The sequence below is a fragment of the Capra hircus genome, chromosome 9, assembly GCF_001704415.2.
Source record: "Capra hircus breed San Clemente chromosome 9, ASM170441v1, whole genome shotgun sequence".
In the NCBI taxonomy this organism is placed as follows: Eukaryota; Metazoa; Chordata; class Mammalia; order Artiodactyla; family Bovidae; genus Capra; species Capra hircus.
Window position 1 is genome coordinate 28581550 of NC_030816.1, and position 20385 is coordinate 28601934.

General features: G+C 43.5%; 1 protein-coding gene across 3 annotated transcripts in view; it reads right to left on the reverse strand.

Moving 5' to 3' along the window:
• Positions 1-20385, reverse strand: part of ARMC2 (armadillo repeat containing 2) — a 160081-nt gene that overhangs the window by 94579 nt on the left and 45117 nt on the right. For 2 of the 3 annotated variants that reach the window (XM_013966445.2, XM_018053095.1), the window contains 2 exons: positions 15254-15425; positions 8553-8757 (listed from right to left, as the gene is read on the reverse strand). In XM_013966445.2, coding sequence (XP_013821899.2) covers positions 8553-8757; positions 15254-15425 — 377 coding nt within the window. Of the gene's footprint in view, positions 1-8552; positions 8758-15248; positions 15426-20385 lie in introns of those variants that run through there. The other variant, XM_018053096.1, reaches the window with a different exon arrangement.

Below are 20385 nucleotides of genomic sequence, written 5' to 3' on the forward strand. Positions count from 1 at the left end.
TCACCTGTAATCAGGTTGCAGTCCTGAGGAAAGCAGAGTGGGAAAGGCATTCCCGGGACCCTCCTCTGCAGCCCATGTTTCAGAGCAAAAACAAGGGTCTCTCTTCCCAGTCATTAACAAGTCCCAGCTTTCATGCTGAACCGCCAGAACCAAGCTCTGTAGACAAGCTAATGCCACATCCTGCCTGGGTTACGACTGCCCATCCACACATCAGTCATGTTGGCAACATCTACTTCTGGACCATTTATATTCCAAAGAAAGAAAAGTATATTTCTTTAAAGGTCTTCTAAAATTCACATTTTGCTATAATTCAGACAATTCTTCCCATTACTACGACTAAGGTTCTTTAGGCAAGGGTCAACAAACTTTTTCTTAAAGAGCCAGACAGTATGTATTTTATAATTTGTGGGTCAGGTGGCAAAAGAGAGACTATTATATAGATACTCCTGTGACCATTTAAAATGTAATGATTTTTGAATGTAGGGAAAAATTTTTTTCTGCTCAAGGGCTGTAAAAAATATAAACAAAATAGGTGGTTGGCCAGATCTGGCTCTAGGGCTATAACTTGTTGACTCCTTCTTTGGAGTAATAACTAAAAAAGATATTGAGAAGTAGATAAGTGGGAGGATTTGGAATTAGGGGGGAAATAAGCTTTTTCCATTTGGGAAATAATTACATGTGAAAATGGAGAAGAAAATTTTAACAGATACACATGATAAAAAGAAAATTTAGCAAATTTTGAGCTAACATTTTCCTGGCCCTAAGAAGACAATTTTCATTTTTAGAACTGGACTCAAGCTGTATAGATTCAAGTCAGGCAGTAAACATCTTAGGCTCTGCAGTCACGGAGTCTCTGTCACAACTACTCAGTTCTGGGGCTGTAGTGTGAAAGCTGCCAGAGACAGTAGATAAATGAATGGGCATGGCTGTGTTCCAATAAAGCTTTATTGACAAAAACAAGTAGGCTGGATTTGGCCCATGGGCCTTAGTTTGCTAGCCCCTGCAGTCTCTATGATTTCTTGACTGCAGTTCAAGAATGCCACCACCAAAAGGTGTTGGTCCCTGTATCATGTCTTCATAGCCTGAAACCCCAGACACATAGTTCCCAGACACTAGCACTCTATCTTAATAACTAACACTAAAATTGAATTCTACATAAATGGTTACACAGAAACAGTGAAATTAAAGAATATGATTTTAGAGGAAAGGTCATAAGATCAAAATTTTGAGAAAATCCTCCAAGGTTACCATAGCTTTGAGTTGGTGGTCCAAGATTTAAAATATACATTTTTCAGAGACTATGCATATAGATACTCTTGCACCTTTTTCAGTAATCACTAACTGGTTATGATTGTCCAGTTGCTCAGATGCTTCCACCTCTTTGTGACCCCATGGACTATATATAGCCTGCCAGGCTCCTCTGTCCATGGGATTCTCCAGGCAAGAATACTGGAGTGGGTTGTCATCTCCTTCTCCAGGGGATCTTCCCAACCCCGAGGCAAGCCTGCGTCTTCTGCATTGCAGGTGGATTCTTTACCAGAGCCTTCAGGGAAACCCAAGTGGTTATTACTCAAGTCCTGTATGTAGAAAGTTGATTAGACACTGCTTTATAACTAATCACATTAGCTTAACTTAGGCTTAAATTCCCTTACTTAAAAGTCCACAGTTCCATGCTCCCATCACCTTTTACAGCTCCAATTTCAAGGGGTCTCACATGAAGAGCCCTGTAGCTTCTCACTATGGCAGCAACGAGTACATCAGCACAGTGGAGAGTTGCTGGCATTTACCCTGTTCCACAGTGTTTCTGAGGAAATGATTCCACATGGTTTTGACAATCTGCTCTCCATTTCCATGTCCCAGTGGACTGCTCCAGCTCACACATTATCATCTTCCCAGTGGAACGGCTACAACTGCTCTTCCCTCTCCAACTGCCCTTCATGCAGCTGCCAGCAGGGAAACCTCTCAGCGCTCCATGTACTAGTCTGCAGCATCAGGACCCATGTGTCCACTACAACAGGCCATCTGCCTTTCTCTGAACTCACCAAGTCAAATCCCCCCGTGGCTTATGCTGCTCCTGTAGCAAAGAACACAGGGCCTTCCCACCCCTCTTTTGAAAATCATCCTCAAGGGACATCCCAAACCCCACAGACGCCAGGAGACCTTCCCTGATCTCCAAGTCAGAGGTAGGTTCTCGCACCTCTAAACTCCTAAGGCACTTTTTTCCCAGTTCTTTCACTCCTCTAGCATTAATCATTGAACAGTGCTTCTGAAACTTTCGTGTGTATTAGAATCACTTGAATACCTTATAAAATGCAGATTCTAATTCAGCAGGTCTGAGATCCTGCACTTCTAACAAGCTCCCAGGTGATGCAGATGCTGCTGGTCCAAGAACTGCGCTTGAGCATCAAGAGCCTGACACGTCAGATAGGTCCTCATGGATGGGGATTATTTGTGTATCTCCCAACCCCACTAGTCCAGGGCTTTGCTTATCATGAAATCCTTGTCAAATAGATGCTGTCAAAGAAGCTGGGATTCCACAAAATCATTCTGATCACGTCTGTCTTTTCCAAAGGAAACAGTTTCTCAGTCATATTTACTTAATTTCTTAAAAGAATAATGACTTCATTATGTTTGGAAAAAATGATATATTTATTATTTTTAAGGCTGGGCAATATAAGAAGTACAAAGAAGATTTGGAAAATCATCTAGGACTCCACCACCCAGAAATAAATAGTTAATATGTGGCAAACATCAGTCTAGACATATTTTGCATATACTCAGATGAAAAGACAAAAGAATGAAAGAACAGAAGGGTGACTTGGGGGAAAGGGCAGGTAAAAGATACATATAAATGGGATTTGACACACAAATGGTATCTGTGTCAATGTAATTAAAATTATAAAGTATGGATTTCACTTCAATATGACAGAGAAACAGAAACTGAGGTGAAACTGAAGGAATTGTAGAGCTTCAGATGAATGGGTCTTCACAAGAGATATTAGTTTCTAAAAGGTCTCTCTAAAGTTAAGGAAAGAAAGAATAAAAAGCATTAGGATGCTGAAATCACTCCTTTAACTACATATTTCAATTTCAGACTGCAGCTACTGACACAGCTATTCACTCACACTTTCTCCCAGGTACCAGTTTTGGTTATTTATGCTAATATTACAATTGTCAAGGTTTCTGTTCCGTACCATCACTTTCAGAGTTGTTTAGTTTTAATTCAATATGAAAACAAAGTCAATACTCACCATGGATAATTTTATGATAGCTTCCTCGTTTCTCAGTTCTGAATTTTGACTCATCATTTTGTTGTCAAAGTGTTCTCAAGAGAGTGCATGACTACCCTAGTCCCCCAATCCATTCACAATGAAAATGTCTCTGTTGCCTTTTAACTGAAGGACAACGTGGCTGGAACTCAGGACTCCATAGGCCTTACTCCACTGTCTCCCAGCACTGAGAGAAACTTTAATAAAGCCAGAGGCAGCCAGCCTTTTTCTCCTTCTATGGGACTTGTATGTTCAGCCTGATCGCCATAGGCCGCCTTCTTGCATTTACCCACTCAATTAGCAATTACTAATGGAGTATGTACTACGTACTGGGCACTGTACTAGTGCTGAACACTGTTAGAAATGTCTTAGTGTGGATTATTCCATGTCAAATTTTGTTGGGACATGACGCGTCCTTTTGAGCTTCGGATTTGAATCTCTGTTTCAGAATGTCATCTTCTATTACGTCAATATTTTTCTTGTTCCCATCTCTTCCATTCTCAGTGGGTTGTTGTGAATATCAAATGAGTTGATATATGTAAATCACTGGGAAGAGTCAAAGTAAGATGGGGGAAGGGAAGAGAACTCTCCCCTTCAGGAATACAAGTGTCATGCCTCTCATTTCTATCTCAGTCTCTCTAATCATTTTCCTATTTTCTCATTCACTCCTCTATGTTTGATTTCCTCTAGCTTAACCACCATATCTGACTGCATTTTCAGCTGTTTTTACTTCTGATGTGGCTTTCCTCTCCATGTTTATACATTTTTCTTTCATTTCTTTTTTAAGAACTGTGAGTGTACTCTCTCTCTTCACGAGATCAAGGACTTAAAATCTCTAATTTGCATTCTTACAAGCCAACGGAGAGCTCTTTTCCCTTTTGTAAAACTCTGCTTATTCTTGGAGGGCAGCTCCTTTTGCAATCCATTTCCTTCATCTGTCTTTTGTTATGTTCATTACAAAGTTATGCTCAGGTTCCATGTTCACTTTTGTCCTAGCGTTATTTATCTTGAAACAGAGCCATGGATTTGTTGAAGAATGAAAACAGTCCATGCAGGGTGAGAACTGGGGTGCTCTGTAGCCTCAACTTTTCCCTGAATGTCTATCTGAAAAGTCTGTCCTTTTTCTCAACCTGCAGCGTGTGTTCCCTTAGCTTGTACAGAATGTAGCAGGTTTCATGACTCACAGAAAAGCCCCTCTACCGGCAGGGTTCCTTAGGTTCTAATATATCAAACTCCCTCCCACATAAACACACACACACACAACTGGCTGGATCACAGGAAATGAGGAGAGCGTGTCACTCTCAGCTCCATTTCCCCTGTGCTGCTTCACACTTCAGCTCTCTGCACTTTGGCCACGCCGCACGGCTTGTGGGATCCTAGTTCTCTGACCAGGGACTGAAGCAGGACTCTGAGCAGTGAAAGCATGCAGCCCTAACCACTGGACCACCGGGGGGCTCCCCACACTCTGGCTCCTGAGTGAGGCCTTGACTGTGGCTTCCCCATTTCTCCTGTGGCTTGCTCACATCCTTACATCTCTTTTCTCTAGCTAAAGACTACTGGATACATCTTTCTTAATGGAGAGATTCGCTTCTAGTGAAATTTGTTTCTTGCTTTGTCTCTGTTTCACAGCGTCTAGGTTAACAAGACTCTTGGTTGCCATATTCCAAGCAACAAAAAACTAAAGTACCATAAGCTGTTCCTGTCAAAGTAAATAAAGGAAGGAAGAAAGATAAGGAAGGAAAGAAAAGAAAGAAGGAAGGAAAGAAAGAAGAAAGGAAACAAGGGCCAGAGAGAAAAGAGAACATATTGTGGATGCGGTGGCCTCACGCACAGCTGGATTTAGGGGCTTATATGTCATCCTTGAACTTAGTCTCTGTCTCCATTCCTTGGCTCTGCTTGTTTACACGTCACTTCCCGTCTGTCACCCTCCACAGGCAATGAGATAGCCACTGTTGGCCCCAAGACTATGTCATTCTTTACAGCCTGTGAACCTTGAGGAAGAACCCTTTCCCCAAAGGCTTTGGCAGAAGTCCCAGGGAAGGATTCAACTGGCCTGGTGTAGATCACGTGCCCACCTCCGAACCAACTACTCTCATTCCACAGCTTTTGGTGGTGAGTGCTGGGAGGAGACAGGGGTGAAAGGAGCACACCTTATAGATTAGAAAACTGAGCCCTTGGAAGTGTTCAGAGGCTTGTCCAAGAACACAGAGCTGAGGACTTCCCTGATGGTGCAGTGGCTAAGACTCTGACCTCCCAATGCAGGGGGGCCGGGTTCAACCCCTGGTCAGGGAACTAGATCCCATGTGCTTCAACTAAGAGTTCCCATGCCGCAGCTAAAGAACTGGCGTGCTGCAATGACAACTTGGCACAGCCAAGTAAATAAATTTTAAAAAATATATTTTTTAAAAAAGATCATACAGCTGAATCAAGTGGCTGAGAGAGAACTGATTCTGAACCCACAGATTCTGACCCCCAAAGAGTTCTTAACCCTCCACAAGTAACTGCTCTTGGACTTTCCTCCTAAAAATCACATTTCCAAACCACAAGAAGTTGAACAATATTTACACAGAAATTCTTAGAAGGTTTTTAAAAGCTGATGTATAAAAGGGTTCATCAGATAGAACCACTGGATAGATGGAGATACACACACACACACTTACATATTTTGAAGAAAGCTATTTTCAAAACATATAGTAATATAAAGCAAGAAAAGATGGAGTGTTGCTGATTGCAGGCCTGCCAAACTTGGAATCCTCGCATGGACACACAGGCTGTCGCTGATTGGCACATGGTTTGAAGATGACAGTTCAGTGAGGGCTGGAGAGTGCTTTTCTCGCCTGGAAAGTTAAACAGTGCCCACTTCCCCACCCCCAACCTTGTTTGCAAAGACGCCTTGTCTAGCAAGTTCTTTTTCCATCACGACCAACATAAAGTTAAACTCCAGTCCATCCCAGGTCTGAGTTTGTTCTAAACTAAGGGTTTCCCTAAAATCAACACGGTTTCACTGAATTAAGCTACTCCTTTCTCTCGCTAGGCCACGAAGCACCGGCATGAAGGTGGCGGCTCCCACGCCAGATCAGCAGCAAAGACCCTGTGCGGAGCCTGACCTCCCTTCCTCCACCCTCTCCTTCTCAGCCCTCTACCCCTGTCAGCTCCAGTTATGCAATCCCTTTTCTCCCTTTTCCAGCCAGCTCAGCTCACTGACAAGAGTCTTCATTTCCCACTTTCTGGTCTAAACATGAAAACATGTTAATTGAGGGTAGGGCTTTAGCATCAAGACTGGGAATACTCCACTGCACAGCAAAGATCATTTCTTGGAATTATTTGCTTAAATGTTTACCAGAAACAACCATCAAGTGTTCCAGATTGATTCACGAATGCAATTAATGAAAGAACTGCTAAGAGTTTCCATTTTCTGGTTTGTTTTAATTCTACTGTATAAAAAACAATTTTTTTTGGCACCACCTCAACAAAAGTCCCATCCAATGATTAAAGGGGGTAAAGATTCATAAAGCCAAAATGTTACTGGAAATTAAACCTGCCAGGGTATATGACAAATCCAGGGCAGACACAATTCACTGAACAATGCAAAAGACATCCTAACAAAGCAAAAAGAAAGCAACCAGTGCTGCTGCCCAGCACCTCCTAATTCTGGACCATCAGGAAGAAGTGCCACCAGTCCCTAACTGATTTCTCCTCTGCTGTGTGTGAGATAAAAACATGTAACCGAAAATGCCTTTGCTGTCCCAGACTGAGGAATAAATACTGAACCCTTGCTAGATTATTCCACAACATTTGAAGGCTTGCAAAAGAAGAAAAGAAAAACAGCTCTTGTCTGGTTTTTCCTAGTCAACTTTAATTACTGCAAGGATGGGTGCAGCAAGATAAATGTTTCCGTTTCAGTTCAGTGCTGAAAGAAACACAAGTTCTCCTGCTGCCTTTTATGTTTAAGCTCTGAGGTTCGCAGCCTATTCTTATTCACCAACTGGAAAAGACTTGTTGCATGCAATGGCCAGTTTGATGTTTCGTGCTCAACTCCCAAAGTCCCAATTTGAAGTCCTTCTCTTCCACTTAAGGAGACATTTCATTTTTCCTTTAATTTAAAAAAATGTTCTGAATGCAAAGGACTACTAGGTTGCCTAATATAAAGTCTGTGTGTGCAACGCTCTTCGGGCTATGTCAGCAGACAAGGTCAGTTCAGCTAAACTAACTAACTGCCAAGCAGCCAGTAGGGGTGGAGGCAGTTCTAAGCACACGGCATGTGTGCAAGCCAAAGTCAGACCCGAATCTAAAGTAAGGGCAACAAGCACTTGGTCTTAAAATGGCCCATGGAATTTAATCTTGTTAAGCAAATCCTAACTGGGCAGTTGTTCACAATGACCCAATGGAAAATCATAGAAAAATATCTCTGAGTGACCCTGTCCAGTTCAAGACCTCCTGCCTATCTTAGCACCACTACTGGCTGGGACACCACTGCTGGCTGGGACTGGAAACCACAGCCTGCTCTCTTTCCCACCCTGGTTCCCCAGTTATTCAAGGCTTCCTTAGGAAAACACCGGTATAAGAATTCACGAAGTGAACATTTCTCTACAAATCCTTAATATGGTAGGAAAATTGCTAGAAAACCATATCTAGGAACATGGTGTGAACTTAGGGGTTCTTACACAGGTAGTGGGTGGTGAAAGGGTCAACACAGACTGCGGTGGGAAAAAAAAGCCTTCTCCAGGAATGTGGTAGGAAACAGAGTAACTCCCAATCGTTCATTTTATGAGGGACTAGTAGCGAGGTATTACAGATAAGAGGAATCCACAGGACTCTCCTGTTTTAACTTTAGTTTGCAAAATAAATATTTTAATCCAAGTTTCTACTGGAAAATAAGATAAATCAAGTTTGGTGGAGTCCACAAGCGTGAACTAACCTAAAGGGAGGTAGTGAGAAATTCCAGGCCAGGCAAGAATCCCACATAACACAAACAGTATGATCAGTCATCACTCAAGGGCTGGCTGGAACAGCCCAAATAAAGCAGAGACTTTAGTCTGACAGCCCTATCAAAGTGGCATTTTGGCAGGTACGAATAAATGTTTTCCTGAGGAGTAAACAGGGAGATGTAAAATCAACCCCATTCAGCCCTGAGAAGAAATCTCTCCTACTCATGCATCATAAATTTAAAATTTGTTTATATAAAAGGGGAAAATGCAAATCAATCATCTACATAACAGAGAGAACAAACTGGTAAATGACACAGTTGCTCTGACCTGGAAATTAAGTGAAAAGAATACTGACCCTCCACTTCTGAGATGAAATGGCAAGGACGTCGCCCCTTTAAACATTTCTTGCTCCGTGATTTTACTGACGTCTCCATCATATGTTAGCTGAAGTGGGTGACTCTTTAAGTTGCCAGTGGCCTTCGATTCTGTTAAGTAAATCCCATTTATTTTCACCACAGAGTCCCTTGTCATAACTGTTTCTTCGGATACCACTCTCTTTGCTGTAATAACCAAGGAAATGTTTTGTCAAAGCATTTATTTTAGGATTCACTGTCTTTCAATATTTTTTTTAATCCAAGAATTTATACAATTTAAAAATTATATATTACTTATAATTGAGTCTGGAATTGTACGGACAAAACCTCGCTGAAAAGCTTTACTTAATAACGGTATATCAATATTGGCTCATCTAGTGTAACAAAAGCATTCCACTAAGGCAAGATGTTAAATAATAGGGGAAATGAGATGGAGGGTGTGGGAATTCTCTGTACTTCCTATTCACTTTGGCTATAAAATGAAACCTAAAACTGCTCTAAAAAAGAAAATCTATTCATAAAAAAAAATCTCCCTGAATGCATACAAGACCTCATCACTAATTCAGGCATGACATCATCAATTCAGCAGGTAAAAATTAATAGATCTTAGCTCTATTAGCTTAGAGTTCTGTTGTGGTTCAGTTGTTCCATGTCCGACTCTTTGTGGCCCCATGGATTGCAGTATGCCAGGCTTTCCCTGTCTTTCACTGGAGGCAAATACTCAAATTTAGGTTTATGAACTACCTAGTCCACATAAATACCTCTGTGTCCCATAGCAATGCTTCTTCCTGGATTTGATCATGCTGGAACATTTTCATTCAGAAATATCAAGTGTTTTCTTGATGTCAGGCACTGTCCTAAGCACTTGGGGTGCATTAGTGACAGAGCAAAGATCCCTGCCCTCACAGAGCTTCTTACATCCTTACAGTATACCTGTTTACACAACAGACAATAAGTAACAGACCATAATAAGTGAAGTATATAAGAGGGTAGGTGCTAAGGGAAAAAGCAAAAGCAGAAACGTGGAGAAGGAGTAGAGGGGATTGGGATTGGGAATGGGAGCAGGGAGCAAATTTTAACAGGTGGGCATGGTAGGCAAACCCTAACTGGAGGGGAGGCATTGAGTTGTCAGATGACGAGGGGCTGTGTGTCCAGCGGAGGGACCTGGAGGTGCAGACACCCAAAGGCGGGAGTGTGTCTGGGGCCCTCAGGGGACAGCATAAGTGGCGTGTGTGCCAGGGTGGGGAGGAGAAAGCTGGTCAGAGGAGCAGGAGCTGGCTCCTAGGGGCCCAGCAGACCATTTCCCAGCAGGGATAGAGGAGGGCACCTGAACACTTGGAAGGCTTTCTCAAGAGAAATAAAAGTTGCAAAAAAAAAAGACATCCAGTCTCTGAACTGAAACATCTACTGTGTTTACAGGCATGATCCTTAGATTTAAAATATAACACTGTTTCTTCCTCAGCAAATTGACATTAGGAATAACTGACCCCTGATGCTGCTACTCAACTCTAGTTCCGGATAACATATGTTTTTCAAAGGGGCAAGGAGGATGAGCTATTTCTCATACAGAAGTAGTTTTGCAAGCTTTTCCAAAATGACTCAAGGTTTCCTTTTCTGTGCTTGAACCATCAAACCAATAAAAAGCAACAATAACAAAACCACCTCGTCTGCTCCTCTGACTAAGCTCTGTGCTTTCAAAACACTGAATTTTACAGCAGAGAGGAACTTTAAAGATTGGCTAGTCTAGCCTTCATTTTTCAGATGAGAAAACTGAGAACCCAAAAAGGTGATCAGTCCAAGGTCACAGAGCAGGTTTGAGGAGAGCTAGGATGTATGGCAGGGAGAGGGCAGGCTTGGCATTCTATCAGACTTGGGGTCAGGTACAGGCTGTGGGATGCGGGCATTATTATTCATGGAACCCAAGAATCCAGATTGCTAGTCCAGGGTTCTCTCCATAGCACCACACATCCTTAAACATCTTGAGGACTGAATTACAAAGCACATACTTCGTTTCAGATTACAAAGCATTTTTAGCCTGTCCCTATATTTTAGTATTCGTTTCTTTCACTTGTTCGCTCCATAAATATTTATGAAGCACACGCTGCCATGTGCCAGATGCTCAGTGGCTGGTGGTCTAGGGGTGAAGTGAGAAGTCCCAGCCGCTATGCAGCTTCTGTTCTAGAGGGGGAAACGCAACCCTACTTGAAGACGGAGGAGCGGTAGCCTCTGTTTTCACAGTCGAGGAGGCGGAGGTCAGTTGGCACGACAGCAAAGAGTAGCCGGGGCTCACTCTTAATTCTACCATTTGACCAAGCCTGAGTGAGGAAGCTCGGGTCCCTCTGGCAAATACATGCAGCATGCTGTACTCATTTAGTAGTAGATCATAGGTACATTTCAGAAGGATCCAACAATCAGTAGCCTTACCATGAAAATAGGAACTGTCCTGTTCCAGGATATTTCTTTGGCACTTACTGCAGACTACACCCTGTTTCAGGCTCCTGGGCTTCAAACAGAGAAACCCCCTTTTCCACTCAGTCTAGTAGGGGAAAACAGAGAGGCAGATCTGTCCAGAGAGAGATGCAGAGAGTGTGGTCTGCGCCAGGTAAGGAGGAGTGCACGGAGAGTCCTGAGGGGTTGGAGTCGTTCAGGGAAAGATTACAGAGAAGGTGGAGCCTGAAAAGCATTCCAAAGGGTTAGCAGAAGCCCCGCCCCTCCACCCCCACCAAACAAAAAAAAAGTTCTGAGACAAAGGAGCAAAGGTCTAGGATGAGAGCTGGCTCCAAGTGGGTTCAAGCTGGACCGTCAAGCTGGGCCCCAGGCTTACAAGGGCCTCACACTTGGCTTAATGCTTTGCTGTTGCCATTATGAAATTCTAAAGAATTTTTGAACAAAGAGCTCCACATTTTCGCATTTTTCTCTGGGTCCAACAAATTATATAGCAGAGCCTGCATGAAGCTCAAAACAGCAAGATGGGTCAAGGGAACCGCAACGGTTCCATACTGCTGGTGCACGGACCAGGGCCGGGGAGTGGGTGGGCAGGCAAAAGAGAGGACTGAGAAGGGCCTGGAATGTGAGGCTGGGGCGGAGCTGTGCCCACTGGAGGGTGAAGACTTCACCAATGAACCACGCGTCAGTCAACTGCAGCCCCACCAAACCTGGCCTACCACCTGCAACTATGTAGCATGCAAGCTAAGAATGGCTTTTATGTTTGGATGATTGATCAAAAAAAAAAAAAAAAATCAAAAGAACAGTATTTTGTAACACGTGAAAATTATATGAAACTTCAAATTTCACTGGTCAGTCTACAGTTGCTTTCCCACTGCATTGGCAGAGTTAAGAAGGTTGACCAGAAGATTCTGAGGCCTGCAAGGTTTGAAATATTCACTTATTGGCCCTTCACAGAAAAGTTTGCCAACTTCTGTGCTAGGCCACTGGTTCCCAAAGACACAGTCCATAGCCAGGCAGGTCTGGGAAATGCTGGGCTAAAGTAAAACTAAACAGACGACTTCACCAGATGGCCTTCCCCATCCTGTAATTGCTCACATGCACTGCAGTGGAGCACGGGACCTTTACTCCAAGGAAAAGTTGCATTTTTGCCAAAACTCAGTTTGGCAACCACTCCTTTAGACACAGCAAGGGCTCTCTGAAGGGTTTTCAGCAAGAAGACGAAGCAATCCGATTTTTATTTGCTTCCTGACCTCTTGTTCCTTATGGCACACTGAGAGAAAGTCATCATTTTTCCCCAGTCCACCAGGATAGAAGGACAAGGCTGCTGCTCACAGCCATGTCTGGGTGGGCACTCAGTGTGATCAGGCTCTGACACCTCCAAGGACCAAGGGCTCCAATGCTGACCCACCTGCAACCCCCTAGCAAGCTGAAGGTGGAGCAAGACAGGAGGGCTAGAGCACCAGGGATAGGGTGAGAGGTGATAAACGTGGCATGGTGTCAGTGGGATGGAGAATACAGGCTCCGGGGACATTCAGGAAGCCCATGCAGGACGCCTGTCTGGGATGGCTAAGATACAAGGGCTGTGAGAAGGTGGAACCTGCTCGGAGGTCTCCATCTAGCTGGAATAACCGGAGTGACACGGTCACCTTCAGCCAAAACCTCTATCTGAACAGAAGAGATTACACTGCTGGCCCCATGAACATGACTATACACATCTCCTCTCTTTTTCCTCAATCAGGAATTCCAAACCCGCCACCACACCTCCAACTCTGCTGGGGGAGTTGTCAGCTACTAAGGACTTCATACCAGGGGAAGGGACACACCCTCTGGCCCTGTCTGCACAGCAGCCTTTACAGCCTGTTTCCCAACAAAAGATACCTTTCCTTAAACAATAGGGATTCTGAGACAAGCCCCGGGAGCTCCTGTACAACAGACAGGGAGTCCAAGCCTGGAGCGTTAGAACACTTTTTAAAATTGGGTGATGTCCTTTCAAAAAGACAATGACTTTTTACTGCCATTGTTTCCCAAGCGCTGACGCAGACCTCAGGGTTGGTGGGAATGGTGAAGGGGGCAACTGCCCACAGGGTGGATGGAAGAACCCAGACAGAGACACGCTTCAGCCAGTAGGGAAATATCCACCTCTCCTGGTACCTTCACACTACATGGGAACAGCTCAGCAAGCAGCCCAGTTTTCAAGTGGGAGCCACCAAGAGTTAAATGTGTGTGGCGTTTGGGCTCAGAAGCAAAAACATCGTATAAATAACAGCTCTGCCCTCCTGTTTATGGGAAGTGGACCCGTTCCTATCTGAGTCTGACCTCACTCCGCACCATGTGGCTGCCGGAGCCCATCCCCTCTTGACTTGGCTCCCATAAGTACCAACCCTTTCTGATGTAATTGGTCTGATGGGGGCCTTGGTGGAGTAACATCTGAAAAGTTCCTCGGTGACTCTAAAAGTGCAGCGACTATTGAGAAACAGAAGCCCGATGATGTCTCTCCCTTGCTTAAATCCTGTCTTGGCCTCTCACTGCAGCAAGGATAAAGCCCTGGCCACGTCCTCCCACTGGCCTGGCCCCGAATGGCTCAGGGACCTCAGTTCCCTCCCCCTTCTGGCCACACAGGCCTCGGGGTCCACCAGCCAAACTTGTGCCCCCCTCCAGCCTCACTGCCCCTTCAGCCTGGGCAATGTGCTCACAGATTTCTACCTGGCTGTCTTCTTATTGTTATTCACATTTCAACTCAGACACCACCTCTTCAGGGACACCTTCCAGAGCTGACACAGTTCCTTCTGCCAGTCACTCCCCGTCCCACGATCCAGCTTATCTTCTTCTTAGCACTCATCAGAGCCTAATTATCTTATCTCTGGGTTTTCCTGTTTACTGTCTATCTCCCCTTTGAGGGCAAGACTCTGTTGGCCTAAACTGTTACCTGGCAGCTAGTAGGTGCTCAATAAATAGCCAGTTGCCTATTAGAAAACAAACAAATGGGGACAACGAGGTAACGCAGAATGCCTAATTACATACTTCTTACAGCATCGAGCAGTGGCCCGCACGCCCTGTGCTCCTGCCTTTCCCTTTCTCCCTGATTCTATCTCTTCAGCTGCGTCAGGGACCATAGGGACCAAAGTGAGCGCAGTGCGCTGGGGAGACCCGGGAACTGCAGATCACACACCAGGCTGATGGGGGTGAGGGCTACTTGCATAAACAGTCATGCATCTAGAGAACTCAGTGAGATCTTCTACATTTACGCTGGCGACTAGTTTGAGAAAAGGCTTATATGTCAAACAAGTAGGATGCTTAGGGAGTGGCTTCTACTGTAACTTCTGGGATCATCTGCAGAGTGTCTCCTCTCTGTGAGTGTAAACCTGCCCGCTGTTCATCAATCCTTGTCGATGGAAGGACGGCTGGTTCTGTCAGCCCCAGCTAAAGTGGATTTTCAACTTTCAGGGAATGTATAATATGGCATAATTTTAGTAGTGAGAAATGTATAGTATGGTGTAAGCATGATGTATAGTAAATTTATAATATGATACTGAACACACATATGAGGATGAAGTGAAATCCTTAAAGACATACTAACGTTCACTGTCTGCAATGTGCTCTGATATTTCCCATTCTATTTTATCCTACTTTACATTGTTCTAAATGCTCGTGTGATCCACTAAATTGATTGTCATCCCACTAATGGAGCATTTGCTACAGTCTGAAAAACTCTTAGTGTGCTCTGGACAAGGGGTGATTCCAATTACCGGGACATTCCTTAGAATCTGAGGTTTTCAGCTTCTCTGTTTACAGGTTTAAGACACCTGCCAACATTTCTGGGGCTGTAGGAAAAGTCCCATTCAAGTTGTGCTTCTAATTTTCACAGGGGATCAGAAAGGTATTTTCATGAGTGTACATTATATAAATCTTGACTATGCCTAATGAAATGAACAACTTTTGGAATTCTAATTTAGAAATTACTTCCAATGTAGGTGAACTCATTCACTAAAAAAACACTTATCCTAAGATTCTTTTTCTACCAAGTAACATTAAAAAAAAACCCTAATATTTTGGTATTCTTCATAAACACCCAGAAAAATATACGAATAATGTTTCTTAACCAGCTTTTGCATGATACTAAGTCTTAGTTAACGTAAAAAATCATATAAACATAGTTCCTGTGTGTAAATTCAAGAAACACGCTTGCCCCCAGGTTTTAAAGTATATTACATTTTAAAGGTTTTAAAGACCTTACACTGAGTGGGAAGAAGCGTCCTGGCTGGCAGAAGAGCTCCCTGGGAGGCCGCCCTGAATAAACGCGCCCGGGCACTGCTTATTCTTCTAATCTTCGCGGGGTCCACTGGGGGTTTAGGAAAGGAAAGGCAGAAATCTTCCACTGTGTCAGGAGATGCTGGAGCTTTCGGTTTCTGGAAAGAGATTTTTTTAAATGACTGGCATGAGTTTCTGTCTTGAATGAGACTCACCACCCAGAGCTGACCCTGACACTTCCAAAGGAGTGCACGGTTTCCGGCAGGGCTTCTTCCCAGCCCCTGATGCTAGATCTCAGTGCATCAGGTATATGACACTTTTTCATTGCTTTTGTCAGTTATACTGTATTAAATACTCTACTGTCATGCTTGGTATATTAAAAAAAAGGTTTACCCATGCCAGCAAACAAATCTGATTAAGAGACTATAAAATACGGTATAGTACATTTAACCTACTTTGTAAATCTTTGTGTTCGATCTGATTCAGTTCAGAAAACATGTACTGGGCAACCAAGAACTATGTGGAATATAAATATGACCTTTATATATTTTGGACTACACAAAAGTAGTTTTTAATAATATAAAAGTTTTTTAAATAATTTAGGCTAATAAATCACAAAAGAGCAAGCAGTAGTCTTGGACTTACGATATGTGTTACTTTCTACATCTTAAAGATTCTAAACATCTATATAGTAAAAGCTATGGTTTTTCCAGTAGTCATGTACGGATGTGAAAGTTGGACCATAAAGAAGATTGAAAACCAAAGAATTGATGCTTTTGAATTGTGGTTCTGGAGAAGAGAAGTCCCTCGGACAGCAAGGAGACCAAACCAGTCAATCCTAAAGGAAATCAACCCTGAATATTCACTGGAAGGACTGATGCTGAGGCTCCAATACCTTGGTCACCTGATGCAAAGACCCAACTCACTGGAAAAGACTCTGATGCTGGGAAAGCCTGAGGGCAGGAGGAGAAGGGGGCGAGAGAGGATGAGATGGTTGGATGGCATCACCGACTCAATGGACATGAATTTGAGCAAACTCAAAGAGATGGTGAAGGACAGGGAAGCCTGGCATGCTGCAGTCTATGGGGTTGCAAAGAGTTGGACAGGACTGAGTGACTGAACAGCAACAACCATTAGAAAAGGGACATTAGGGGCAAAATTCCAGTTCCCTAAAGACCTGCACCAATCACTAGGCCACCCAGAGTACCTTCGGCTCTAACCTCCAGATGGCAGTGACCTCTGACCCAACCTGGGGCCACAACCTCACAGAGGCCTGGACTCCCACTTTTAGTGTTGCCTGGTGGTCCCTCCTTCCTCCCACTCTATCTGGATTATCTGTCTATGAAAGAGCAATCTTACGGCAGCAAATGCTTCCAGCTCTCTAGTCAAAACTAATCAAGTTAAAGCTCCTGAAATCACTTACATAATAAATAAAGTGACTCTCAATCCAACAGATTAATCAACAAATTCTTTTTAAAAATCCAGTGTGAAGTTCAAGTCAGATAATTTGAAAAACGGGTGAGCTCATTTATGATACATCATTTCAAACACTGGTTTTCTCATATACATTAATAGGATAGACATCTTTATCAGAGTTCTCTTAAGAAGTTCCTTATTTCAATAATGAAGACATTTTTCAAAAAATTTTTTACATCCTTCTGTTCATTTGCAACCGTAATCGGTTCATAAACCAGACCCCCCCCCCTTAAAAAATCAGTTTTATGACTATAGAGATGCATTCTTCTAAATATAGGTAGAAAAAACAAATAATCAGCATAATAGGCAGGGTGAGTCACTGACTGGGATCAAACCCACTTACTAGTTATGTGAACTTGGGCAGGCCATATACTTCTATGAGCTTGCCCATCTATCAAGTGGAGTCAGTAGCCCCCTTTTTGCAGGGATGCTCAAGTATAGACAAGTCCTGTTATGGAGGCTTGGGAAATGCTGGCTCCCTCCCTATGTAAGCTGCTCACCCTTTATGTGTGTACCATATTTAGTTCTAAGTTACTTTTAAGTCTCAAAAGCTAAGGCCATAGACCTTGATGCAACCTTGCTAGAAAACAGATCCTGAATCCAGAGGGGTCTATTTTGAAGGAGACAACACTCACCTGTCTGTAAAAATTATGTTATATTTAACAGTCCCTTCACTTTTTAGTCTCCTTAATTTGCTGCAAATAATTCATAAGAATGTGACTTAAATCATGAAACTAATAGTAACAACAAATCTAGGAGTATGATATAGGAAAATAAGTGCTTTACATGTAATCATGAAAGATGAAATACATAAGGATAATCTCAATACTGAATGTCGATTCAAGGTTTTCTTATCTCAAAATGTCTGTGCTCTGCAGGTGCCTTGAATCTGAAACAAAGACTGAGAAGTCTGTAAAATAGTAGTGCAGATAAAGTAAATGGCTGATTTTACAGATTCTTTAACTATTGGAAATGTTTGGGGGTACTAAATAAAAGATCTTATAAAACAGAAAATATGGTTTTGCAACGTGAATTTCTACCCAAAAAGAATAATCTAATTATATCTGGATGGCAAGATAAATCCCTTTAACTGCTCCTTGATAAAAGGTATCATTTTCCTAGTGAAAAATTAGCCATTGTTTGTATAATAAAACTTAGTTCCATTTCACTACTGACCTTTACTAAATTATTCATCCCATTTAAACATATATCTCTCTGGACTAGTTAAAATATAAACTGATATGTGTGAAGCATTTTTAATTCTCCAAGGGAAAATGAAACAAGCCACCAGTTTCTATCACACCAGGTTCTACAAAATGTCCTTTCACCTTGTGGAGCAAAATGGCTGTTTTGAAGCACAACAGTAAAATTTTTTCTTGTAAAATTCACTTTAGAGTACAGAGAATGCTGCAAGTGGGTTGAAATCTTCACTTAAAAACTCCATTTCCCTCAAGTTCTGTGCCAAGATACTAGCCAGTGATGGGGGTACAACCAAAATACTGGGAAAGTCAGATTTTAAGCTCTGTCCTGGATGAGAAAATTGCTAGAGTCCCTGAAGACCGAAAGACTACTGTCATACAACAACACAATCAAAGAGGACAAAACTGTCTAGGACACTTAAGGCATCTGGCTGGCCTTGACTCTTACCCAAGCATGGGGGCAAGGGAGCTTTAACTACGTTCTGACCTAGCTCCTTCAGATTACCAGCTGGGAAGGTGAAGTCTCAGTCTACATGAAGACTAGAAAAGGGGCTCCAAGATCTCCAACCTCAGGAAGTCATCATGATTTCATTTGCACAGCCACGGCACCCGCACGCACATACCCCACCCACCCCCAACCCCTCTTGGAAGTCCCAAAGCGAGTACATATTAAAAATTCCCCCAAGGACATAGCCTTTGGACGTGGCAATTGTAGGTGCACTTCTATTACTATGATTTTCTCCACAGGTCCTCTGGGCTCCTCTGTCACTCTCAGCATGCGACTCACTGCAGCAATGTCACCATTTGTTTCAGAAATAGTGAAAGAAAAAACACTGTATGACATTCTCATTCTGCACTTTCTTACCCTGGATCTCCCCAGCCCATAGGGACATATGGGCTCCTAAGTCACTTTCTCTTTAAAATATGTATTCAGTTTTGTTCTACTTGTTAAATACTATAAAAGATATGAATGCTCCCCTGGTGGCTCAGACGGTAACGAATCTGCCTGCAATGTGGGAGACCTGGGTTCCATCCCTGGGTTTGGAAGATCCCCTGGAGGAGGGCATGCTACCCACTCCAGTATTCTTGCCTGGAGAATTGCCATGGTCAGAGGGGCCTGGTGGGCTGCAGTCCATGGGGTCGCAAAGAGTCAGATATGACTGAGTGACTAAGCACAGCACAAGATACAAAAACCAGCTGAAACTAATCTATGCTGTGGGAAGTCAGGACAGTGGTTACCCTGGGAAGGTGGTTTCTGAGATGCTGGAAACTACATGTTATTTCCTTTTCAGTGCTGGTTACCTAGTATGTTGAGTTTGCATAAATTTATGAAGCTGCACTCTTATGATGTGTATCTTTTCTACAAGTCAATAAAAAGTTCAATAAAAATGTGTATGCTCAGTTGCTAAGTCATGTCTGACTCTTTGCAACCCCATGACTGTAGCCCACCAGATTCCTCTGTCCATGGGATTTTCCAGGCAAGAATACTGGTGTGGCTTGGCATTTCCTTCTCCAGGGGATCTTCCTGATCCAGGGATCTAACCCTCTTCTCCTGTATTGGCAGGCGGGTTCTTTACCACTGAGTCTCCAGGGGAGCCCAACTTGAAGCTTAAATAACTAGGTTTTCTACGTTTGATAAACATAAGGAGAATTCTGTTGTGACAATCGTGATGAAATAACTACCACCACCCAACAGCCCCATGTCTCAGAACTGCTGTGAGAAAGGGGGGAGATGCTCAGAGAAAGTTGTTTGCGGCTCACCTACATAGTGGGTGTACAGAAATGCTCATGGCATACTGCAAACTGCAGTGCTTTCCCTTGACTTGACTTCCTGGTGGCTAAGACGGTAAAAGTGTCTGCCTACAATTTGGGAGACCTGGGTTCTTTGATCCCTGGGTCGGGCAGACCCCCTGGAGAAGGAAATGGCAACCCACTCCAGTTCTCTTGCCTGGAAAATCTCATGGACGGAGGAGCTTGGTAGGTTACAGTCCACGGGGTCACAAAGAATCGGACACGACTGAGTGACTTCACTTTCTTTCCCTTGACTTATAGGATTACAGGTGCTGATGGGAACCCTGGTGAGTGAGCCCAGCCCAGTGTGCCCTGAGTGTAGACAGTCCACTCCTGCTGAAGGCTGTGGTGGGGGTTACCTGGGGGCGGGCCGTGAGCACAGGACAGACAGGAGGGGAGAAACAGAGAGAAGGATCAATGTATAAGTGTGAAGAGCTGAGAGGATTTGTTAAATGCAGGAACTGGAATGGGACCTGCTCCTCCCAGGTCCCTCTTCCCTGCCTGACTGCTGGTTGAGGAATTATTAAAAGGCAAAACAGCCGGAGAACATGTCCCAGATCAAAAAAGGGCTGAAATTCAATTGCTGAGGTCTGCATCCTTAAGGGACTTAAGTAAGCACCACCCCACCCCCACCCTCCAGGGGTCACTACTG